Source organism: Rhinolophus hipposideros, assembly GCF_964194185.1.
Source record: "Rhinolophus hipposideros genome assembly, chromosome: 10".
Taxonomy (NCBI): Eukaryota; Metazoa; Chordata; class Mammalia; order Chiroptera; family Rhinolophidae; genus Rhinolophus; species Rhinolophus hipposideros.
In genome coordinates, this window is record NC_138056.1 from 39,579,249 (window position 1) to 39,604,977 (window position 25,729).

At 44.4% G+C, this 25,729-nt stretch overlaps 2 protein-coding genes across 2 annotated transcripts in view; both read right to left on the bottom strand.

The window, feature by feature from the left end:
- PARVA (parvin alpha) overlaps positions 1-5,142 on the bottom strand; it is a 153,724-nt gene extending 148,582 nt beyond the window's left edge. Inside the window, exon 1 of the mRNA XM_081064230.1 lies at positions 4,738-5,142. Coding sequence (XP_080920356.1) covers positions 4,738-4,993 — 256 coding nt within the window. The 5' untranslated portion in view covers positions 4,994-5,142. The remainder of the gene's footprint in view (positions 1-4,737) is intronic.
- Positions 5,143-17,220: 12,078 nt separating this feature from the next.
- Positions 17,221-25,729, bottom strand: part of MICAL2 (microtubule associated monooxygenase, calponin and LIM domain containing 2) — a 207,279-nt gene continuing 198,770 nt past the window's right edge. Inside the window, exons 35-36 of the mRNA XM_081063541.1 lie at positions 22,464-22,537; positions 17,221-19,299 (exon numbers count right to left, since the gene is read on the bottom strand). Coding sequence (XP_080919667.1) covers positions 19,115-19,299; positions 22,464-22,537 — 259 coding nt within the window. The 3' untranslated portion in view covers positions 17,221-19,114. The remainder of the gene's footprint in view (positions 19,300-22,463; positions 22,538-25,729) is intronic.

A 25,729-nucleotide genomic window follows, 5' to 3' on the forward strand; every position in this document is an offset into this window, starting at 1 on the left:
AAAATACACATATTTTACCACGTTATCTCTTTATTATCTGTCTTTACTACTAGAATATAAGCTTCATGAGGGCAGGAATTTTTGTCTGTTTTTTTTTTCCTGCCATATTCCAGTACCTAGCACAGTGCTTGCTACATGGTAGGCACTCAATAAATAACTAGTGCAAGGATAGAAATAGTAGATTGGGAAATGACTAGGACATAACAAAGGGAAAGCCAGGACAACTCTTTCAAGACCTCTGTGAGTAGTATAAGAGAAAACCAGTATCAGGAGATTTTCTTCAAATGGGAAAGACTCAAACATATTTACAGGATGTTAGGGGAATAAAGCAGCATGAAAAAGATTGAGGACATGAGAAAAAGCATATCTGGCTAAGCCAGTCTGGGAGAAAGGAGAAATGAATGCCTTGGGAGAAAGGGGGAAAGGTACCTCCTTGGAAGGGACTAGGGAAGGAAGGGAGCAGGAAGGAGAGGTACAGATATGGGCTGGGGGTGCGGGGTGAGCAGGGAGTGAAGGGAAATTGTACAAGCTCATACCTGATACTTAGTTTTCTAGCTCAAGGTCTAGAGAAGAGCTTGAGTGGTGAGGGTTTGAGGAGGCACTTTGGAAAATGAGGATGCAAGCTAGATTAGGAGAGAAGAGAAGGACTGCCCAGCCATGCTGAGGGTTCTGCTCACTCTAGAAACCATAAATCTGTTTCAGAGTTTGGGGATTACCCCCAGTTATACTGGACAGCCAGTGAGAACCAAAGTGGTAAGTCTTAGCATTGTAAGAATTACTAAACCCCATATGAAATACTTCAGGTACTGGACGAAATGTAAAACTCTGAGGCATAATAAATAAATGGGTAAATGATAAGAATAACCATTGCTGCTGACCTAAATTAGGGCACCGTCAGCTGGCAGATATAATTCAAAATGGTATTCCTGGAAAGAGGAAGTCTTGAGGATAGATCTGGAGGAAGAAAGATGAAAAGTAGCCCTTCGGCAAGTGGACTCTGAAAGGCTAGTCTAAGAACTGACACAGGAGAGCCATGTGTGGCATAAATGGTGACTAGAAACCCCAAAGTGAAGATCCACAAAGAAAAATAGAAACCTCTTAGCTACAACTCACTAGAAGGGGCTCTGATATTTTAAAATGCTGGAATGTGACATTTTAGAAATAGGAGGATCTGACTTGCAAGGAAAAATCCGTAATTTCCAACGGGACCAAAATAGTGCTTACATGGGCTTCATACAGTCATGGGCAACTAGGCTATTTGTAGAACTTGTAGAATCTTCTGCAGTCCATAATGAAAACACTACTTCCAAACTTAAAGACTATGTGAAATTGAGTTGTCAATTTTAATAGCTACTATTATTTGTGCCATGCTCTGCAGATTACATATTTTATCTAATTTAAGCCTCACAACCTCCATAAAGGAAGGAAATTTTATTCCCATTTTATGGATGAAGAAACAGAGGCTTCAAGGGATTGAGGAACTTGTTCTAAATCATAGCAATAAATAAGGAGCCAGACGAGAAATCAAACCCAAATGCGTCTGGTCCCAAAGACCATGCTTTTAACCTCTATTCTCTTTTGCTCTCTCGTGCTATTTTTTTCTTATGAAATACCAGTGATGACACGTTTTAATGTATTCTTGTGAGACTTATAGTCATTCCATGATGTATATTGTACGTGTTCTTAGGAAAACATGTTGTCATACAAAATTATCGATCTAAATAGTTTAACTAATGTGTGTTATATCTTTCCAATCTTTATGTCCTACAATGCTATCAAATGAATGAATAGGCATCCTCGGGCCCAGGAGAAAGAATCCTAAGCCAAAGCACTGAAATAATTTGTGGGTGGACCAACATCAGTGATCTCGAGGAATCACGAAGAATGGGAGGTTCTGGAATACTAGGGCGAAAGTGAAAGAAGGCAGTTTCTGCAAAGCAGAGCTAACTGTGAGATTATGCAGGATCTGGAGCAAGATCCAGCCTTATTGTTACTGCAGTGATGATTAGTGGGTCCTGACAAGGTAAGCACGGATCACTGAGACCCAGGACATGGTCACCAAAAGCAGGTCATTTCAGACCTGCCCCACTGCCCTCTCTGACTGGGCTCACAGAATCATCACATGCAGCAGCAAGCAGCTGGAGCTGGGTGATGGGGGCCCCATCCGGAGAAGGATATGCTCTTCCACCCACCCATTTACATCTCCTGCATTAGCTAATAGACTGAATGACAGACTCAGGACTTAAGCAGTTAAGTATACCAAGGATAAAAATAAGACACACTTGGTTTCAAAAACCCAGTTAAGTAAATCTGAGACCGGGAAGGGAATAATGTAGGAAGGGAAGGGAAGGGAACAAACATAAATGTCTTTCAGCTGATAGCAAGTTCAATGAGCGACAACAGTGTAACGTAGCTCCGTAGCAAAATAAAGACAAGCAGCCTTGGTTGCATTAATAGAACATGATATCTCTGCTAGAACAGACGTGATACCCCTATTCTAATCGTGATTGGCTAGACTGGACTACTACTGTACTACGTCCTCTTCTGGGCAGCTCACTCTGAGAGGATCTGCTAGTTATGTTCCACTGCCCGCAGCTCCACTAGGGTTTATCTCTGCACTGCTCCGTGTCCTATGGGAGCTGACCCCCACAGACTGCATCACCTAGATCCCCTGCTGACGTCCCCTGGGTCCAGCCAATGGGAAGTACCAGCGAGAGGTGCAGGGCAAGGAGAGAGAGAACATGCAGTCTCCACTGTGCCATGTCTCCCTGCTCCATCTCCGCATTTCTAGCAGTGGCTGTGTCCCTCTACAGCTGCAGTTCCTGTCAGGCAGCCCATCTTCCGTGCTCCAGCTCTCAGAGGGCTCTGGTTCGCTTCCCTTGTGACGCTTCCGGTCTAGAGGTGGTACCGGCTTCCCTCTATCTGCTGCTAGCCCCTAGGCTCCTCATCGTCCCTCTGGTTTCCCTTAACCCTGCCCTCACCTTCATAAATAGTCCCTTCACTACATTGTTATCAAAGTTTCAACTAAGTTGACCTGTTTCCTGCGGGGAACCTGACCAAAACTGAAAAGACAGGATGTCAGTGTGCCGTAAAATCAGGTCTAGGAGGACCAGCTATTGGAAGAGAGGATGTTTGGCCCAGTGAAGGGAATACTGAAGGACACAGGCTAATTCACCTGAAAAAAGTGAAAGGGTCACCATCAGACTCATTCTCCTGGCTCCAGGAATACAATACCGTGTTTCCCCGAAAATAAGACCTAACCGGAAAATAAGCCCTAGCATGATTTTTCAGAATGACCTCCCCTGAACATAAGCTCCAATGCGTCTTTTGGAGCAAAAAGTAATATAAGACCCGGTATTATTTTTGGGGAAGCTCAGTAGTAGTAGATACACAGAGACAAACTTTTCACTTTTACAATAAAGTAACTTTTTCTAAAGAGTTGGCAATGGTAGGGTGAGCGCTCCTGGTAGGTCATGAGCTTCAAAAATTCTGAGTTGTCCAATATTAAGCTAGAGAGCCCATATCAGGAACAGCACAGGAAAAAGTTAGAAGGGTAGTATAGAAAAGGGCTTTCAGAACCAGAATTTCATGATTTGTTAACTGCATTCTACTCAATGGTTTGTCAAAATAACCAAATAGGGGGAAACATTTTGGGGGATGTGTTTTGCTGCTTCTCACTTCAATACAGAGAACGGAAGGCTAGTCCTTTGTGTCAAGTTTAATAATTCTCAACAATGAAATTCTTTTTAAATTATTTTTTACACTTTAAGATAAGTCAGGAACATGAAACTTGTTTTACATCTCAGTATCACAGCCTTCAAACGAGTCATTCCCATACCACTGAGCAGTCTGACCATGGGGGGGGGGGGAAGAAAGAAATTTGACCAAGGGACTGCTATCAATGCATCTGACAGACATACTAGTGCTTCTTCAGAACTGTCACCTCATTTTTCAAACCAAAAACCAAGATGCAGAATCTGCCCACGAGACAAAACATTTCCCAGGCAGACTCTCCTGGAAAAAAAACACGATCACTTCAATTTACCAGGGTGGGAAAAAGGAAAACGGTTTTTGTGAACTCCTGAGTGCACAGAGGGGTCACAGGCATGATGCGAAGTGTGTGTCTCATCCATTAGGCAGCGGGGCCGCTCGGTAAGCCAGCTTTTCACTCATTCATTCAACAAACATTTGATGTTGATCTACTCAGTAATAGAGCCCCACGGGGCCGCGGCACGGACAAAAGATCCCGAGGCCAGCGCTGCCAGCATCGGGACTTCAGCAGGTCTAGGAAACGGCCTGATTTCAAAGACCAGTGAAAGGCACAAAATGAGAGGACGGCGCCCAGAAAAGTTTCATTTCAGCAGAAACTTGGGGAACGCCAGCCTTCGGGACCTGGGGCCTACAGAAGGGTGCCACCCCGGGCTGGCTGCAGGGCGGGCCGCCTCCTGCGCCCCTGGGCCCCGCGGCCCCAGCTCGCGGCCCAGAGCAGGCCTCGCCTGGGCCAGGCCCGGGAGCCGCCGCCGGGCCCTGGAGAGCGGCGCCCGGGCGACCACCAGCGGGCGGTGCCGACGGCCCGCGGGACGCGCAGCCCCGCCGAGACGTGCCCGGGAGGCGCGCGCACGCGCCGCCGCGCCCCCGCCACGCCGGGCACCCGCGGCGCGCCCCCGCCCGGCCGAGCCCTACCCCGAGGGCCCCGCTTCCCGGGTCGCGCTGCTGGCGCGGCTGGGCCGCACTCACCCTCCTTGGCTTTCTTCCTCCGGGCCAGAGTCCCTCCGAGTTTCCCCAAGAAGGAGTCATCTTTCTTCCGGGACGGGGGCGACTTCGGAGTGGGGGACTTGGGGACAGAGGGCGACTTTTGCGGGGAGGTGGCCATGGCCGTGGAGCGGGCAGCCGCGGGCCGGTGGGGACGCGGAGCTGGCGCTGGGCGGACGCGGCGGGCGCGGCGGGACTGAGGCTGCGGCTTTCCAAACGGAAGCGGAATTATTCCAAGCATTTAAGGCAGCTCGCGCTCGCCTTTCCCTTCCCTCTCTCCCTCCCTCGCGCCGCCCTCCGCCCTGCGGGAAGCTGTGCGCCCGGGCCGTCGCCCCGGCCGGGCCTGCGCCCCTGCCCCTGCCTGCCCAGAGCAAGGGACGTGCCCCACATGGGCCCCTCGTAGGACGCGCGCGGGTGGGGGTGGGGGTGGGGGGTGGGGGGTGTGTGTGTGTGTGTGTGCGCGCGCGTGTGTCCCTCCAGCTTGGGAGCGCTCGAGCCTGGAAGCCTCGTGTCCCCTGGCTCTGAACCCAGCCCGGATCCCCACATAGATCCGGGGTTCGGTGATGGATTGCTGAACCTGTTACTCTGTCTCCCAGTGTCTTGGCCCAACTGCGTGGGGAGGTGCTTGCTCTTACCAAGCATTTCTACCTGTACAGTTACTAGGCCTGAGTCTTGTGCCAGGAAAGAGAGTCAACCAAAATGTGTTCATGGCCCACCAACTGGGCACATGGGACGATTCCTGCGCTAACCCACGGTTGTACCATAACTGGGCACATCCAACCTCTTCACCCCAATCCAAGACTGAGAAATTTGAAGTCCATGAGCCTAGGGCTGAGGCTTCTTAGAGACATCCCTGGTTTGAGCAGCTCAGTGACTTGTGCAAAGAAGGATCACAAATGTTGGTGGAAACATGGACGGGAAGGTAGACCATGGGCTCCTGTGAGAAGCCCCGCCCCAAACTTATCCAGCCTAAAAGCAAGAGTGATAACCAGACTCATTTGGGATAACAGGAATGACTAAACGGCACGTTTTATCGTGCGTGCCCACTTGAAGTCGGACTCCTCTGTCTCTCGGACACACAGTACTCACACAGCCCCTCGACAGTGTGTTTTCTCCAAGAAGCTACAGTTGATGGACCTGAGCCAAAGAACTGCTAATGCTTGACTGGAGAAGTCAATCTGATAGTCTCAATCAAGAATCTGAACTAAGCTAGAGACACATCAAAAGTGGAGCTCGTAGTGATGAGCATGCAGACTTAAGACTGGAGTGTCCATTTTTAGGCACATGAATGCTGATGAGTAGTGAAACAAAAGAATGGAGCCAAGAAGTGTGCTCAAGAAATCACATGGTCTGAGTAATGTAAAGCTGCCTGGACCTTGAATTTCTTCCCAGTGCCCACCTGCAGTTCCTCAGCGGGCCAGCTGTGTGTCCTTCCCCGGACACATTCCTAAAGCCTTTTAATAACCCATCAGCCTTTACTTGAGCTAATCAGAAAACTAACAAGCAACAATTCTTGAGAACAAAGGTGTAACAAAGATGCTAAATAGATTCAGTGGAGTATGTGTTCATTTTATCTTTGCTTACGAGTCCTAATTTTACCTTTTTTGAAAACTTACACTTTAGCTAGTGCCTCTTACTTAACAGAGAGCAGGGAAGTCATGTGACCGCTAGAACTTCCACTCAGAAGCAGGTGGAAGATTATGACAGCCACACCCCCTCCTACCACCACCCTGATCAACCTTAAAGATGTTGAAAAGTCAAAATAGAATTGTATTTTGATTCCGTCATCAATCATTCTTGTTCAGGATATTGTATACATAAGGAATCTGCCCAATCTGATCTCCAGCCCTAGGAACTTTGTCAAGGAATCATGAGAAACAATAGCTATGTTTGATTTGGGGCAAGTTAACTCCTGTTTCTGAGTCTCTATTTCTTCATCTACAAAATGAAATGGTGGAAGACAATAGTGGTTCTCAAACCTGACTGTGCATCACAATTCCTTAGGGGAGTTTGTTACAAAGATTCACATCTTTAGAAATTCTGATTCAGTACATTGGAAGTAAAACCAAGAGATAGGTGTTGTGTGACAGAAAAATCAGGTGATTTTCATCCCCACACTGATGTTTGGGCACCTAAAACCACTTCCAGCTCTAACATTCAGTGTATCTCTATTCTTCACCACTTGCTAATATCTGTGTGCAGGGCTTAGGTCCTAAAGATGGCATGGTCAGAATTATATTACATGGAGATCTCTTAAATTGCTCACGCATGCTTTCACATACACAACCCTTTTCGGTAATGTTTATGCGTACTGAAGTTTGGAAGAAACTGAGCAAGACTAAAAGGAGGAACAGAGGAAAGTCTTGACTGTTGAATGCTGGCTCCCAGAAAATACCAGCACAGTAAGTTGTGGAGAAGGCAAAAGAGTTTGTTGCACACTGTGATAAGGAGAGCCCTGCCTTCACAGAGTCTTAGCAGCATCTTGGACTGGGGAAGAGCGTGGGCAAAGTGGGTATATTTATAAGGTTTGGAATCTGGTTTAAGGCAGGTCTTTCAATGAGGTGGTGCTTAGTTAATTTTGGCTAAGGATCGTCATACAGTTGTTCAGGATTAGTGGACATAAGCCCAGGCTTTCAAAGAGTCTTGGAGATTAAAGTCTTTTTAATGCTATCTATTGAAAAGCTTAAGGGTTTTACATTCATTTCAATGAGATTTGAGGGAAAGTTTTTGAAAAGAACCATAAGGTTATTTGTAACTTTTACCTATTCTATGAAATAAAGTCGTGTTGATAAAGACAGGAGAATGGTCAATTTCCATTAATGTACTCGTAAACAGTGCATGATTTCCAGGGTCTCAACGTTATGCAGATATCTTTTTATTCAAAGCTTTCTGCCTCTAAGAGAATTATTAATCTCTCTTGAAAACACTAGGGGGAATGGATGGTAAATTACAAATCAGGGCTATTCAAAGTGTAGTCTGAAAACCAATATCGATCAGCAAACTGAGTTATTGGTGCTCAATGATACAAATATAGAAAAAGAGTGTAGAAACTTTTATAGTAATTTAATGAAATTTTTATTTGTTCAATTTAAAAATAAAAATTAGAAGCTTATAGTTTTAACGTCTTTTCATTTTATTTTTCTAATAATTCATTTTTTATTTTGTAAAAATATTTGTCTACAATGGACTGGTCCTTCACCACAGGTTGTTTGAAAAGCACTGTTCGAAAATGCTCATTTGCTTACAGAGTTTATATATACTCCCTTTAGATATTATGCTTTTAAAGTCCTTGTGGATATGAATTGATCTGGTTTTTATACAAAAGATTAAAAGAGATAATATATGGGGGAAAATGCCTGGCACAGGGCCTGGCCCTGGAGTAGACTGAGTCTAATTCTAGTTATCAGGGACACACATCGCACATTGTTCTTTGATAAGATGCAGAGAAGAACTTGGCACTGGCTCCCTCCAATCAGAACTGGTCTTTACAATTTTGTCCCCACTGATCAGCTGCCCTTCTTGTGCTTGAACATTAGTTAGTCCCATCTTACCCAAAACTTAGGTGGTAAGAACAGCTCATAAGTTAAATGTGGGTTCGTGAGACTCCGCTGAATCTCTAGGCCAGTCTGTCCTTGAAATTTAGGCCTAGACAAACTACACAGGGAGAGAATCACCTCAGGTTCCAGTCCTTGTTCAGGGGCTGGGTGACCTTGGACAAATCTCTGCCCTTTCCGTACTTTCATTTCTATCATCAGTAAAGCGAAGCCAAGGCTGTATCTTATGATCCACGATTTCAATCTAGGTTACACCCAACAAAAATGAGTACATTTGTACACCCAGATACATGTTCTAGAAAGTTTGTAGCAGCATCATTCCAATGCCTATTAACAGTCGAATTGATTAACAGTGATAGTCTCACCATGGAATATTACACAGTGATGAGAATCAACAATATGAACCATAATACAAGTAACAGTAGGGATGGATCACACAAAATAATGTGGGGTAAAAAAAATCAGACACAAAAGAACAGATACTCTGTCGTTCTATTCATATAAAATTCAAAGACAGGCAAAACTAATCTCTGATGTTACGAGTCAGGATAGTGATGAGCTCTGGGCGGTGCCACTGGGGTGGAAGGCACGCAGGAAGCTACTGGAGTGGCTATTGTGCCATTTCTTGATCTGGGGACTGGTTACACTTTGAAAATTCATGGAGTGTGCACTTAATAATTTGAGAAATGTTCTCTATGTATTTACTGAAATGGATTGTACTTCAATACAAAATTATAAATTTATCACAAAATGGATCAATGTTTTTATAATAAATCCTTGGGACAACATGCTCTGCAGGGTCCCTTTTATCTCTGTGGTCTCCTTCTCTAACTCCCTGGGTGGCCCACATCACTCAAAAATCCATACATCCCAAATTAGTCCGTCCAGTTCTGACCCCAGCCCTCCCCTTAGGAGACCATTTTTCTAGCTATACACATGTGCTGCCCTCAGCTATCTCACATTGTTTCAACCCTGGTCCTGTCTTCTTCCCTCACCATTCCAGCAGGTGGGCCTTTGTGATTTACAAGGCAGAATCATGTAGTAGTAAAGGCTGGGGGTTCAAATCACCATTCTGCAGCCAAATATCTGTATAATGTTGTGCAAGATATTTAACCTCTCTGTGCCTCAGTTTTCTCATCATCAGGAGAACAAATGAGTACTTACCTCATCAGATCGGTGGTGGACCAGGAGAGTTGGTGTAAATAAACAACTCAGCTCAGTGCCCAGCAGATAAAAAGCCTTACCTCAATAAATCTTCATTATTACTTTCTCACTTAAGACTAATAAATGATATTATCATTGCCTCTATTTTACAGATGAGTACATTGAAACCCTGAGAGTTTCAGATTTCATAGCCAGTAACTGAGAGACTAATATTATAGTCCCTAGAATCCATTCTCCTAAATATCCATAGAACCCACACTTTTCAGCTAGGATTGTGGTCTCTCGGAATAAAGATGGTATTTTCCAGGTAATTGCAGTCACATGACTACACTTTGACCAATGGGCTATAAGCAAAAGTGTTATATGACAGCTTCCAGGAATCTTCGTAACAAACAGATGGGAAATGGCTATTTGGCTTTTTTGTACCATCAGACTATGTAATGCAGGCAAACACTCCCACTGAGAACAACTGGAAAGCTGGACAAAATGTCAAGTAAATCTACTTGAGACCACTAGAAAGCTAAGGAAACTCACAGAGCCAAGATCTTGAAGAAGGAGGAGTTCCAGAAAGGTGAGTCCATTACTTGGGACTAGTTTCCCCTAGTGCATCTGCCACTTTCAGAAGAGGCAGCTGAGAAGCTAAGAGATTGAGCAGGGCAGTTGTCAATCTCATAAGAGTAAGGAGACAAATTTCAGGTGACTCCAGACTTAACTCATCAGATTGTTGGTGGACCCTTGCTTTAGTTTGAGACTCCACTCCAGTAGACAAAGAGAAAATAAAGGCATTTACAGTTAAAAAAATTATACATACATATATATATATATACATATACATATACATATATATATATATATGAGAAAAATCATTAATAGCAGATTCAAACCAAAGGAAATACTAAAGTATACAGCAGAAGGAAAGTTGTTCCAGATGGAAGCTTGGTAACACATGGAGGACTAAAATACAAATAAAAGGGTAAATATATGAGTACATCTAAAAGAATATTAACTACATAGAATAACAATAATAATGTCTTATAAGGTTTCAAAATATATAAATCAAATTAAAATACACAAAACCAAAAGCATTTAAATTGAGAAGTGAAGCTAAGTGTTCTATGGCATTGTCTGGGAAGAAATAAAAGTAACAATTTATATTGGACTTCGATAAATCAGGAATCATGTTGTAACCTCTAGGGTAACCATTAAAACAATACTAAAAGAGTAACTATAACTTCTAAGATAATGGAGAGAAAATTGGAGTCTGTGTGCTCCATTCAGACAGATTTCATAAATTGTATTTGCAAGCTATATCTGTCATATTTATTCTTTTGTATTCTGTTTTCTTTTCATTTTGCTGTGTTACTTTTTTTCTTAAAAACCCAGAATAGAAGTAAACCAAGCATCTCAAATCAAATTAAGATAAAACTCAAACTGGAAGGGGCTTTCACGGGGAAAAGTGTCATATTTCCCAAATATGAATACCATCTGTTATGAGTTGAACAGTGTCCAACCCCCCCAAAAAAAAAGGCATGTTGAAGTCCTAACCCCCAGAAACCCCAAATGTGGCCTTATTTAGAAATGGGGTCATTGCAGATATAATCAGTTTCTGTTAAAACAACAGCATGTTAGGTCATACTGGAATAGGATGGACACCTAATCCAGTAAGACCAGTGTCCTTATGAGAAGAGGAGAACTGGGACACAGACATGCACAAAGGAAAGATGACGTGAAGATACACAGGAAGAAGATGCCCACTGGAGTCATGCTGCCATAACCAGTGAACATCTGGGGCTGCCAGAAGCTAGAAAAGGCAGGCACATATGTCCCCTAGAGACTGGGGAGGAAGCATTGCCCAGCAGACACCTTCATTGTGGACTTCTCTCATCCAGAACTGTGAGAGAATATATTTCTGCTGTTTTAATCCACCTGTCTTGTGGTACTTTGTGATGGTAACCCTAGAAACGAATACACCATCCAAGGAACAAAATGGGAGGCCCTGAAGATCATGAAGAGGGTTTTACGAAAGGTCTGGATCCCAGTCAATAATTGGAGGTTGTTTAACCACATCAAAGCAGCGGGGGTGGGGAAGGAGGTTGGGGAGAGAAGCCAGCCAGTGCCTCTTGGGGATCTCTTTGATCACTGAAAGCAAAGTGTACTCTCAGGATGAAAAGAATGTGTGAGAGATGAAATGGCTCTGAGTGAGAGTCTTCAGTGAGAATTCTCATTGAGTGTCCTCCTAGGGAACGCTGGGATATTAGCAGTGGTCCTGAAGGCCAGGCCGCCAGTGAGCACATCCTTCAGGAGTCTTACTTGGCTGGGCTACGGCAGCCCGGATGGCGGGGGTGGGAGGGGACAGAGCTTCTCTGGGTGGACAGAGAGAACATTAGGGCAAGGAGAGGTTGAACAACCTCAGCCTTATTGCATGGTAGGCTCGAGGGCGGGGATGTTTTTGGAGATCACAAAGGATGATGCCACTCAAATCACCTCTGAATCACCCATGGGGGAATGTGCCTCAAGTTCTCTGAGACAGGTGAGCAGCTAACCTATCTATCCTTCAGGAGTCCAATAATGAACTGAAGACATTCATAGAGGGATTTTCTTACCTGCACATGAGAACCGAGTGCCAACCACCTGTAGAGGTGAAGCTCTAAGATCAGTGGCTCCGGCTCGAGGTGTGGAGAGAAATTCCTCCGGCAGAGGAATGAAGAACATCCCACAGGGACAGCAGCAGGGGCAAAGCTTTTAAGGATAGAGAGGAGCAGTTGTCAGCGATTTCACACCCAGCCAGGCAAGAGTACCAAGGGTCCCAGTGATTCTGTTGGTCCATGTCACAGATTACTCCCAAGGTCTCCGCTCTCCCTTCCCAGACCAGTGTAATTAGAGGAGCAAAGTCTTCTCTGTCACCTTGTAACCCACCTGGTCCTCTCACACCCACCTGCTGACGTGTGCGTTCTGGAGGAGCAAAAGTCTCTGCTTCTATATTTGCTGGGGAAGATATTAAGGCAATTCCTACTTCAGATGTTTCCTTCAGGACGGGGGGTGGGGGGGGGAAGGGAGAGGTCAGAAGTATTACATCTAACAGTGAGATGCAATCAAATCACCAGGGCCGGACGGTGTCTTCGGGGTGAACTTGAAGAACTGTTGGCCAAAAGGGTCTGCAAAAGGCTGCACATTTGGTTGGCAGAGGCCAGTTCAGAGAGAGTCCCAAAAGAGGGGTGACAATGCTCTGAGAAGTGTGTTTCCTGGCCTAGTTTACTGCTTATATCTCCTCTTGTGGAGACTGCCCATTCTTACCTGTTCTGCTGAGGTCTGAAGTGCTTTTCCTTTTTGTTGTTTCTGCTGTTGGGATTTGAACAGTTTGAGATTCACCATGGTCATTCCAATGACAAACTTATGTCAGAGCCTATTACAGCACATGGGCTTTTTCAAGGAACATGTGAGGGAGGAAGAGAGGGAGGACGGGAGGGAGGATCAGCCCTTCTTCACAGATGAAGACACTGAGGCACAACTGAGTTGTTCAGCCTCATCTACTGAACGGTGGCAGAACTGGAATTAGAGCCCGGAACTAGCGACTCTTAGCCCAGTTTACTGTGTTTAATATGATTATACTGGTTGATTTTTTTTCCTTGAGGTATTGATTTGTTTTCAAATGACATACTGTGTTTCCCCGAAAATAAGACCTAGCGGAACCATCAGCTCTAATGCATATTTTGGAACAAAAATTAATATGACCAGTATATTATATAAAATACTGGGTCTTATTTTACTATAAGACTTATATTATATTATATTAATTATATTCCCGATCTTATATTATAGTAAAATAAGACCGGGTCTTACATTAATTTTTGCTCCAAAAGACACATTAGAACTGGTGGCCCAACTAGGTCTTATTTTTTGGGAAACATGTTACTTATGGTTTTGGGACTACTCTATGCACACACACACATTTCCCCCAAATCCTTATGGAAACACTTTCTATTATCCTGGGGATGGGAAGGGGACTGAATTAATGTGCCACCAGTGCATTCGGAGCTGGTGCCCAGTATCAGGTTATTTGTTTTAGTTTCACGCAGGACCATGAGTGCCATTGCAGTGACTACTGTCCTGTTCCCCACCCTCCTTGCTTCCCCTCCCACCTCTGCACAATCTCCCCAAGAGCTTGCAAAAAGAAACTCACTCTCAGCTCGTCCACGGTCATTCCTCTCCCCTACCCTCCGCCCTGTGCTCTTGGTTCCCTACCCTTGGGACTGATGATTTAATTATGTAATGCCATGCTTCTTAATTTGGGACAAAAAGGGGTCCTGGGGGTCCATGGCCGTACGTCACGGGTACCTGGTGACTCTGGGTAGACAGGACGCATCTTTGTAGAGTATCATGTTTATTGAAAGATGATTGTGAGGAGTGGCGGAGATTAGATAATTGAACTGTTCTAAACTATTGTTTTCACGTGAGAGCATGTAAGAGGCAGTACATAATACAAAACACTGCCAAGTGGCAGCTTTGGCTTCTAGTCACAGATTTCCCTGAGCGGGGCTCTGCACTGGTGTCATGGGGGAGGGCGGCAATGGGCACTGATCTAGGAAAGGGAGGGAAGGAAGAGGTACGCACAAGGCATAGGTCCAGGTGGGGACCAGAAGCAAGGCCGCACAGCCTGATGGTCCAGGGCCCAGGCTTTAGAGGCCGACATCTGGGTCCAGTCCTAGTTCCGCTACTGTGTACCTGGACTACCAGGTGAGCTCCTGAGCTTCTGTGTGTCAGTCTTATCATCTCAAAATGAGGTCACATGGATCGTAAGGATTTGCTTTCAGAATTAGAATAGTGCACGTACAGAGCTTATGACAGTACCTGGCAGGTGAGGTGAGCTGAATTCACCGGATCCGTTACCAGCACCAGGGTTGGAGGGCTCCTCAGGAGAGCCATTACAGCAAAGGTTTTGCTTTTTATTTCTAGAAATGAGCTGGGAGAGGGAGTGGGCATGAAATTACCACGTGTGCCCTGCAGGCTGACGGATGGTGACTTGCAGCTAACAGATCAGCTAAAGGCTGAGAGTCTGTGACTCTGTGAGCAGGAGGAGGACACATGAGCCCCAAAGGTGGCTGGCCTTTCCTTGGCACTTTTCCCTTGGCATGTTAACGCTTGCAAAACAGGAGCTCTCATCTGCCGTTATATTTATTTTGGGTTGGATATTCAGTGGAAAAAAAATGAATCATTTCAAATATTCTATCAGGAGACAAAAGCTTTCAAACAATGGGGGAACACAGCGCGAAATGAAGGGGACCAACCACGTCGGTAATCTGTGGCAGTTCTGGTGTATGATGAGCTCATGTTTTATGAATGTACATACAGTAGGTTTAAAAACAGAAAACAACAATAACAACTCAGTCCTGAAAGAGGGTGATTTGAAGGAAGAGGCCAGTACTGTGCAGATGAGAGCATTCTTATTGAGTGAATGAAATACAAAACCAGGCTACGCAGGGAAGGAGGGAAGAGAAACAGGAGGTGGCACTCGGCTCCCCTCCCCAGCTCTGAGAATACGTTCTTTGTTGAGAGAATACACCTGAGGTGAGCCTTCTTCATTCCTCCTCCAGTTTGAATCCAATTTGCTGGTCAGGTAAGTTCTTCCAGGTGCCCCAGTGGGAATAAAGTATCCAACATTAACTCACAGACTCCCGCACAAAATCAAAGCTTTGCCCAGGTCCTTCCACTGAAAAGAAAAAAATGGAATGGACGCTGCCCTCAGAGGTGCCAGACCAAGCCCACGTGAAAATGTTTTTATTCCTTGGACACAAAACCATTTATTTTTGGTTCATTGGAGTATTTATAGCAATGGACATGTAACATATTTCAATCTACATGACTAGTTCCCAATTGTGGGAGCGAATTAATCTTTTACAAGCTACTCAGCAATGAGGTGAGAAGAAAAACAGTAGCTGAAATAGCACACGCTCCTCTGTACATGAACCTTCCTATTACAATAAACTACTTTGGAGCTCACCACATCCAACAACTGCCACTCTCTCTGTTGATGTGGCAGTCCCAGCTGCTCCCTGCCACCTCTGCCCTGCTGAGGCAGTTGTCTGATCAGCCACCTCGGTGGGACATGCTGCCATTTTCAGTTTGGAAGGAAAAGCCTGTAAATCTGCTTCCTGGGAAGACAGACATTGCTGCATTGTTATTGGCCTCCAGAATGCAGAAAACATCAATTTCACTGCAGCTCATCAGAGCTGGAAACACCTGCCACTTCCTTTCTCGGTTGCAATTAACATGCGGCATCTCAGCATTGATTCCGAGCAGCCTAACACTGCCATGGTCAAGGTTTAAATGAAACAGTTCAACCTGATATTACTTTTCACAGTTTTAGAAATACGACCTTACCCGTTTTTATTGCCAAAGAAGCACTGCAATCGTTGGGGATATAAGTCTTTATGCTTGGGATAAATGCGAAAATAGGTTGGGGCTTATAATAACAATAGTTCTTTATCTTTGTATTTATTTGGGAGTGGTACTTGGTGGAGCAACAAACTTCTTCCTATCTCCTAGCACCTAGCACAGGGCTGCAGAACCCCACGGGTATTCGAAAAATGTTTACTAAACAGACAAATAAGTGGTTTGGGAGAACAAGCTTAAGAACGGTCCCCTGGGTCCAACCTTTGTAAAATTCTGAACTTATAACTATCACGAACCCTTGGGTTTAACTTAGAAGCTGTGTGAGACCACGAAATATGACCTGAGGCTGGGGCTTTCTGTCTGGGAGTCCCCAATCGTTCAGACTTCATCACAGATGTTCTTTCATGAGACAATGAAGGCTCTGCCTGTTTTCATCATAATCCTACTCACATTGTATACAAAGAAACTGTCTTTAAAAATGTACAATAGTATACATTTCGAGGGTCTTAGAATATTCTCTATTGTGAAGGAATGGAATGATTTAAAATAGTTCAACAGCCACAATATTTGTGTCCTTTTGGAAGTGATCATTGAAATAGTTTTTATATGGTACTGGTAAAACTGAAAGCCGGTGTAAGTAGAAAGCTGTTAAGTATGAGGTTTATGTTTTAACTTGGCCAGATAAGACATAGCCACAGAACACAGTCTTTGGAAGGGAAAGTAAACTAATTGCTTCTTTCAGCTATTAACGGAATACTAGGGCCAAGAACCACCTTCTTTGTTGGCCCTCTTGGGAGAATCTTCCTTTTAGATGGAAATAGAACAAATTAAAATAAGTGGCAATTAATTCTTTTGCACAATAACAACTCCGATACCGTGTTTCCCCGAAAATAAGACCTAACCGGAAAATAAGCCCTAGAATGATTTTTCAGGATGACATCCCCTGAACATAAGCCCTAATGCGTCTTTTGGAGCAAAAATTAATGTAAGACCCGGTCTTATATTCGGGGAAACATGGTACTACACAGTTGAGCATCATCTGTTAAATGTATGCAAGCACCCAGTGGTGCACTTTTACATAACTGACAGAAAAGATGGGGCTTGAATATTTCTACATATTCTAGAATGACAATTGAAGTTATACATCCCCTTCTTAAAATAAGTTAACATTCCTACACAGCTGTTGTCTTACCTCTAAATGCCCGATGGCTAAAAATATTATTTTGACTATCTCCATAAACCTAATACTATACAACACACTGCCCCTAGCATCTGGGTTATTTGTATATTAAATAGCTTATATACCAATATTTTAGTGATAATAGGTCTTCTCCAAATTATAACACAGGAAAACTGAATTATGAGGAAATCATGTTAGCCATTTCCACCAATCATACAAATAAAAATAGATAGCCATAGTGGCACAGATTTCATGGATAAATAGATGATAGATAGATAAATAGATAACTTGTACATATTTCCTAATAATACGATGCAGGCATTAAAAGACTTGATTCTGAAAAAAAAAGGAAGGAAAGGGAAGGGAAAGGGCGAGGAGAGAGAGAGAAAGAGAGAGAGAGAGAGAGGAAGGAAGAAGAAGAAAAGAAGGAAGGAAGGAAGAAAGAAAGGAAGAAAGGAAGAAAGGAAAAGGGAAAAAAACCCTACAACTTTAGGAATTTGATATCCCATAGAAAGCTTGCATTTTAACATCACTCAGAACATTGGCTGACTCCAGAAACCCAGTTACACTTCTAATTTCTGGCTTGTCAGCTGGCCAGTTCAATGTACATAGACAGCATCTGAGACGGAAATAGTTCATGGGTAAACTTATATTGAGGAAAGTTAGTCCTCTAGTCAGAGCCCACTGTTAAAAAGCACCTTTTTTTTCACTGACACATTTAAACACTTGCAGAAATGAGATAGGCTGAACACACAACAAAGGGGTTCTTCAGCCTGTCTCTTGCCAATGACAGACTGAATCTTCAAAGAATCCCGTTGAGGAAAGAAAACAATCACTTTATGACAACAGATCATCACTTTGAAATCTTTTCTTTGATTCCGTATGAACCATCAAAACGTCCCAGAAATCCCATGTCAGTGCACAAACTCCATCTCCCAGTTTTCTTTGCCTTTTGAAAAAATGTCATAACAAATCCATGACCCATTGGTGAATAGGGTCACGGCACTCAACTTCACCTTGAAGTCAGACGTGGTTTTGTCCTTGTCCCATGGGGCTCCTGGGCAGTCGCTGAAGAATCTCAGAGGCACTTCTCTGTTTGGACCTAAGAAGACCAGCATTGGGAGGTATATTTGCCTCGGGTCACTAGTGAGTTTTTAGTAGCAGCACCAACCTCACCCATATTTTATCAACACATGAATTTCCCTTTTTGTCATTACCAACAGTTACAAAAAAGCACTTCAAAACTATTCGTTTTCTAAAAACGCCTTTCAGTATGTTCCTGGGGGTATAGGACAGTGCTCTGAGAATTAAAAAAAGCTTGTCTACGCCAACAGTATTTGGTGAAAACTAAGGAACCTGCCGGTATGAAGTTAAGGCTTTATTTCCTTTTTTCTTTCTTTTTAAAAATAAAATTAAGGCTCCAATGTTCTATTAAAATCTCATTGCATATGTATATTATATTAAGGCTTATAAATACACCTGGTAAATTAAATTCACCCTGGATTGAATTAACACCTGCTATATGAGTTATTTGCTTTCTGTAATCAGTAATCTCAAGGTTTCTCCTCTTTCTCTAGAAACACAATTTAAATATTAACCTAATCTTTAAACTGCTGCTGCTTCCTTCTGACATTTGGAAACCAGTCATCCATGCAAAAAAGGCAAATATGGATATATTAATGAAAAGGCAGCTTCTTTAAAATCTTAAGATGTGTAACTCAATGCATTTGGAAGACAAATGATAAAAGCAGCGGGAAAGTCCATCTCCGTGTCACTTTCTAGGGAAAACAATGCTGGTTTTCTGCCAAGTCACCTCCAATCAGAGAGACCTGCTGAATTTGACTGCCAATTTCAAAAGCATCTTTGTGTTTTCTTCATTATAATCTCTGGAAGGATCTGGGAAAGCTGGAGCACATATGACAGAATTTTAATTTGTAAAAACACATTGCAGTCGTGTATAACTTAAGTTGCGGGTATAACAAATCCTGCAAAAGGAACAAGGAGTGTGTGAGGTGTGCTTGGCCGCATCCGGTCTTCAGCTTCCTTCAAGGGAGGGGGGGACCCCTGGGCCTGTTCACGTCCTGCTCAGCTGATAGCCCCTGGAGAATATGAAGCTTTCAAAGTGCTGGTCTTCAGCCTTTTCTTTTATGCGTTGTTCCTCTAAGGAATTCACGAGTTTGTCCCTCTGCTCAATTACTTGCATCATCTCGGTGAATATTTCTCGCTCCTCATTTAGATCTTTCTCATCTTTCTGACTCTCTGAAAAAAAAAGAAAGAAAAACACTGGCCATCAGGTAAGATTTGGCCCCAGGAGAACTCTGAACCTGGGCCTTCTTGATTGTTCTGGACTTGTTCTGCCCTTTAATTTCCACAGAGAAAACAAGGAAATGAATGGAACACCAGGGAACCAGCTTCAATGCCACAGATGAGAAAGAAAGGTGGGTGCTTTGTGCTACAGTCAGCTCAGTTTCCGTCTTGAGAATATATAGTGACAGGGGAGAAGCCCTTTGTGAGAAAAAGAAGTTAATACCAGCCAAGCCCTACCAAGTCCTCCAACCTCCCCTCCCCCGCAAAAAACAAACAAACAAAAAACCCCACAGAACAAGACAAAGCTGTTTTTCCTAACCATGTCTGAGCTACAGCAAGAGAAGTTTCTAAGTAAACTGTCTGCATCAATGGCTACTATTGCCATGATGAGAATCCTTTTTTCATTTGTAGTTAATGACACATTGTAGCCCTTTGGATGGAGACCAGGCAGAAGCAGAGTGGGGCTATGGCCAGTTGGAGGACATTTCCGGACTGAGACTATACTTTGCAGTTGTGCCTTTCAGAGTATGTGGCCTTCTTCCTAAATAGCGGGAGGCATCCAATTGCCTGGGGCGATAAGACTGTTATAAAAGCTAGGGAAAGAGGAAGAAACAGGTACTGTAGTGATGACTTTTTGACATTCAAATAGGATTTTAAAGCCAGATTTCTGTCTCGTCAACCAGATTATTGCCTTAGAAGAGGACTTCATAAATTGAAAGAAAAGCTAGAGAGCCCCTTCCATTTAACACATGGGGGGCAGGGGTGGTGCGCTCCATCCCTAGTAGAGAAGGTGCCCCTGAGTCATATCAGGCTAAGTTCTGAGGCAGGGTCAGGAAGAAGGTACCTATGACAACAGAAATAAAAAGGCGTCATTCCCTTTGCACCTTATGTTTTATGGGAGGGTGAGAGCCTGCCTATGCTCATCTCTCCATCCTGGGCCTTAGAAGACCTCAAGGTAGCAGGAAATGTCCTATCATTTGATGGGAACATTGGAGGCCCAAGGACTCTCACCGTGCTCCTTTATCAGAACACTGGGAAGAAGCCAGCTGCAAGGGCGTCCTGTGTGTAAACATGGGGTAGGACTCGGTTGGGCATTGAAGTAGGGAGTGAAGGTGGCCCCCCAGGTCTCCATCTGCTCTGTATGGCATGGGTGGAGCCCAGAAATGTCACTTGCCCCAGAACTGCCAATGTAGCTGGCCAGTGGGCCTGCCCTGGGGTTCCCCATGATGAGGAGTGAAGTGGCCCCCCAGTGGAGACTGTATTGTAGAATGCCTGGCCAAGTGGAATGGAGGACGTACTGAGGAGAGTCTGAGTGGGCCAGGGAACATTACCAGGCTCCAGGCAGGCTGAGAGAATGGCAGGCTGTGGATTACCCCGGCCACACACCTTAGCTGCAAATGCCAGCAGAGAGAGTGGCAGCCTGACGACGGAAGACAGCTGTGTGGGGACTCAATGAATCAGTGCCACCCCCTTAGATTCCTAATGCCGAAGTCACACAAACCTGCCTCCCACCATTACCTGGCAGTCAGCTTAGGGAGAAAAGCAGAAGGAAGGGCTGGCTACCTGCAAGACTGAACAGTTTCATCCCAAAGAGACTAAACATCTCCTTCAGGGACTGTTTAAAATATTGCATCAGACTAAGTTTACCAGAGAGGGATAAATAAAGTTTTTGTTTGTTTGTTTGTTTTTGCTAATTAGTGGGATGAAGCTTTTGTGGAAGATGAGCTCAGTTACAGACAAGATGAAGAAGTTACTCTTTTTTTTTTTGTATACCTAAGAGAAGTGAGAAAATGTATGACCATCACTCCTTAGTAAGAATTTTTTTAAAAACGAATCGAAGGTGGCTAATAGAGTCTTGGTATTTATTTTATTACCTAGAAACAGAGCCAATTAAAAATGTTGTCAGATGTGTAAATCAAATATTAGGTTATACACTATGGTTTATTAATTTAGGTATATTCCAGTGTTGGTGATACTTATTTGATAATCAACAGAGAAAAAAATTTTAATATTTAAAAAAAATTTTTAAGCCTCTGTTAATTTGGCTTGTCATTGTTGGACCCATCTGAGCCCCTTCCAACAAATAAAAGAAGATGTTTACCACTTTCCTCTATCCTGTGTAATGCAGCCCTATAAGGATTTTGTTAGAAATAGAATTCTGTTGCTCTGAAGAAACAGTCTACAAATCACTACGATACATGGGAAAAAACAGGAGACCCTGAGTATGTGGTGATCTGTTCTTTACCTTGGGCATGCTTTTGAATTTCTCAGACTTCATTTTCTAATCTGTAAAATGGGGATGAAATGACCTAAATAAAAATATTCATGATGATGCTGTCTAATATTTACTAAGTGCTTGCCCTGTACCAGGCAGCCCCATAGGTAGGTGCAATGTTTGGTCCATGAGATATAAAGAAATTATTTAACATGTCCTTTTAGACCTAGGTCTTAGTGTGAGAAAGCCAGGAAGGGATCTGGCCTCACAAACACACAGAGACAAAACAGAGTGAATGCGATATGCTTAGATGGCTGGAGCCAAATACATTATACAATGAATGTATAAATCAGTATATCATTTCAATTGAGTTTATTTCAGTTCTCTGTCCTTTATGGTGAAAATAGTCTTCTCACATGTGATGCCCTGGCCCCACCCATGCCGTGAAGGATGTCTCCTTTACCATCTCCCTGCCATTACCTCTCCCAGAGCACCTGTGTTGTGGCCCTCATCTCACTGTTCGACAATTACTTACCTGGGTGTTGGTCTACATAGTGATACCACAGGGCAGAGTTGATCTCCATAAGCCAGAGCCACACTAGATTCTCCTCGAATATTTGTTAAACGAATGCATGGATGGGAGAATGAATGTGTGAATAAATAACTTTGTTCCCATTAGCACTTGGGATGGAGCGAAGTTCTGCTCTCACGGCCCAAGAGAACAAAGCTACATGGGGACTTTCTGGGCTGGTAGTGGGAGAAGGAAAGCTGGCTTTGGGCTCCACCTTGACCCCCAGGCAGGAAGGGCACTCCACTCTGCGATTTGGAGCATGCTCTCCTCAAATGTTTTTCTGGGGAAAACTGTCTTTAACAAGGACCGAAAACATATCACCATACTCACCCTCCTTGAGCATTTTCTCTCTTAATTTCTGCTCCAGTCTGCTTTGGTGATCTTCTAATTCTAATTCTTGGGCCCTGGGGGGTGAGAAAATGTTCAAACTTTGTAAATACTAGAGATTTGTGTGACACCTTAGTAAATAAACCCACTGACAGTAGCTACTGCTTTCTTTTTTTCTTTATTATTAGGTTGGTGCAAAAGTAATTGCGGTTTTTGCAATTATTGTTAACCTTTTAAGCCTCAATTACTTTTGCACCAACCTAATAAAACTGGGCTCTTGGAATATCTCTAAACTGCAAGCGTTTGCTGCCGCTGGGGTCACTGATGGTGCCGAGAAGTGCTGCAGAGACATGCTGAACTCAAGAGATGATGGAGAGCAGGTGAAGATTGTGATGCAAATTCCGTGGGATTTTGGAAAGCCACTCGGGCTACCCTGTAGAGATGGATCATGAAGAAATGACTAGAACAGTCCAGGGGGGAAGCAACAACAATATGGAACTCGTCTCTCTTTGGGGAAGTGGGGGGGGGGTGGGGGGACAGGCAACATGATTTTAAGTATCTCCTCTAACCACTCCCAAATCTCTGATTGTGGTGGACAAGAAAACGTGAAGGCAGAAACAGGAGTGGGACGTTTTGTCTAGGTGGAGGCAATCCAACTCAGACCACTCTCTGGTTGTAGGAGCTGTGGGAAGGAGAGTCCGTGGGGCTTTGGAGTGGCCAAGCGATAGTGGTGGGCACTCGTTGTTCCCACTGATCAGAGTAGCAACATCAAGAAATGAAGTTAGTCCTCGGTGAAGGTCAATTTGGAACTTTGTGACCTTTCCAGGCCTAGGGATATCCCATGTGACTCACAGAGAGTGTAAGCTCCCCACATGCTAGGCCATGGAGTGAGGTGGAGGTCCCCTAACCTTTGGGAATGCAGCTCTGGAGTTCTCAGGAGCAATGAGGACCACAGACAGCTGGCAGGGAGCCAGAGGTGACAGGAAGTCATGTGATCCCTGAAAGCGAGACTTGAGAGAAAGAAAAGTTTAAAGACATAAGTTTGGAAATGCCTACATTTAGAAGCCAAGCAAAAGACGTGAGGCCACAGGGCTTCTTTGCCTGGAAGAAACAGGCAAAAGGTTGGAAGGATAAAACAAGAAATACAGCATGACAGAAACCAAGAGGGGACATTTTTGAGAGAGAAGAGGGAGGTCAAGCGCATTCACTGCTACAGAGACATTGAAGAGGGTGAGGGCTAAGGCTCAGTCTCTGGCTTTGACATGGCCGGGCCTTTTCTTCCAGCCCCACCTGCAGCCTGCATGTGCAGCTGCTGTTGTCTTGGGGTCACTTTGCTATACCTCGTTGTTGCTGTCATTATTTTTACTGCACCTACTACTACTTGGGGCAAGGTCCCGCCTTGTTCAATATTCTACCTTTTGCTATTAACACTGAACTTCTCTTGGCCCAATGTGGTAGCCAATGGAGTTGAGCCACTCATATCTTCCTTTAAGACTGAACTTTCTAAAAGGAGGTAGTGAGCTCACTGGGGCTGCAGAAGTTATTCCATGCCATGCTGAGGCCACACTGTCCCCATGCAGGTCCCAGCCAATGACTGAGTTCAGTGGCAGTGCTAGGGCTGGGCCATTCCTGCCCAACGCTGATCTCTTTGGCTGGGCAGTTTTTGCTCTGCTGTGCCCACTGGCCTGGCTGAGACTTTCTCAGGGTTTCACTGCCCTCTGAACCTCCTCCTGCCCAATTCTCCCTCCTTTCCCCTCTCCTTTCTCAGGTATCAGGACTGTAGTGGGATCTGAAGACTTCCCTCTTACTCCTGCTGCGTTTCCTTTTCAACCTTCACAAGCGTTTTCCCCAATAGATCTCTTGCACTTCTAATTCTGTCTTGGCATCTGCTTCCCAAAGAATTTGGGTAGACATTTCTCTTGTTCATCCAGATCTTTCTCCACACTAAACCTTATCCTTTAACAGAGCTCCTACCTGCCTTTGTCTAGCTCACATGCCTGACTTCTTCTCTTTGGCCTCTTTTAGAGAAGAAAGTCCCTCAGCAATGTACTGTCCGGGGAAGCCATAGTCCCTGAGCAGCAGCCAACGCCTCCCTGACTCCCCCAGGTAGACCCTATGCACTGACTGCTCCCGCTGCAAACCTCCATGGCGCTCTCGCCATGTTTTCTTATGACTGTCATGCTATGTGTTTATGTATCTGTCTCTCCTGAAACCATGAAATCCTAGAAGATAGGGACCGTGGCCTTTTTTCATTGTCATTTCCACAGTACCCAGCACAGCTCCTGGCACACAGAACATGCTTGATACATTTTTGTTGCATGAACTGCATGATTCAGATCTGACCCACAGCAGATGGGATGGCTGTGTAAAAAGGGCTTTGGATCAGGTGGACAGGAGCAGTTGTCCTGAGTCTCAGTATCCGCATCAACTTAAAAACAGCGATAGAAAAACAATAAGCACAGATGGCCCCCTTTTCCCCATTCCTGGCATTTTCTTTCCTGTCAGTGGAATTCAATGCGTGTAACCCCTGGCCATTTCCTTAGGCCCCGTTCTCACCCACTCTCACCCCAGGGGAGGTGAACGTGGGAGGAGCAGGCTAGGTGAACATCAGCTCGCATCTCCTGGGGTCAGCCTGCCTGCAGGAAACACGTGTTCTTCATCACTCTGAGCCTTGCCCTAGGTCTAGGGCAAGAGTTCTCAATCTTGACACTACTTACCTTTTTGGCTGGATAGTTCTTAGTTGGTAGGGAGAGAGGGGGTATCCTGTACATCGTAGAATGTTTAGTAGCACCCTTGGCCTCTACTCACTAAATACCAGTAGCAACTGCTAGTTGTGACAACCAAAAATGTCTCCAGACATTGCCAAATATCCTGGGGGATGTCATGGGTTGACATGGGTTGAATCGTGACCCCCCCCCCACACCAAATATATGTCCATATTCTAAACACTGAAATTTGTGACTGTGACATTCTTTGAAAAAAGGTCTTTGCAGACGTAATTAAGTTCAGGACCTTGAGATGAGAACATCCTGGATTATCTCAGTGGACACTAAACCCATTGGCAAATATCCTTATAAAAGACAGAAGAGGAGAAGACACAGACGCACAGAGGAGGCCATGTGAAGGCAGAGGCAAAGACTGGGGAGATGCAGTCACAAGCCAAGGGACGCCTGGAGCCACCAGAAGACAGAAGAGGCCAGGGAGGTGTCTGCAGCTGGAGCATGGCCCTCCTAACATCCTGATGCAGGTGTCTGTCTTCCAGAACTGGA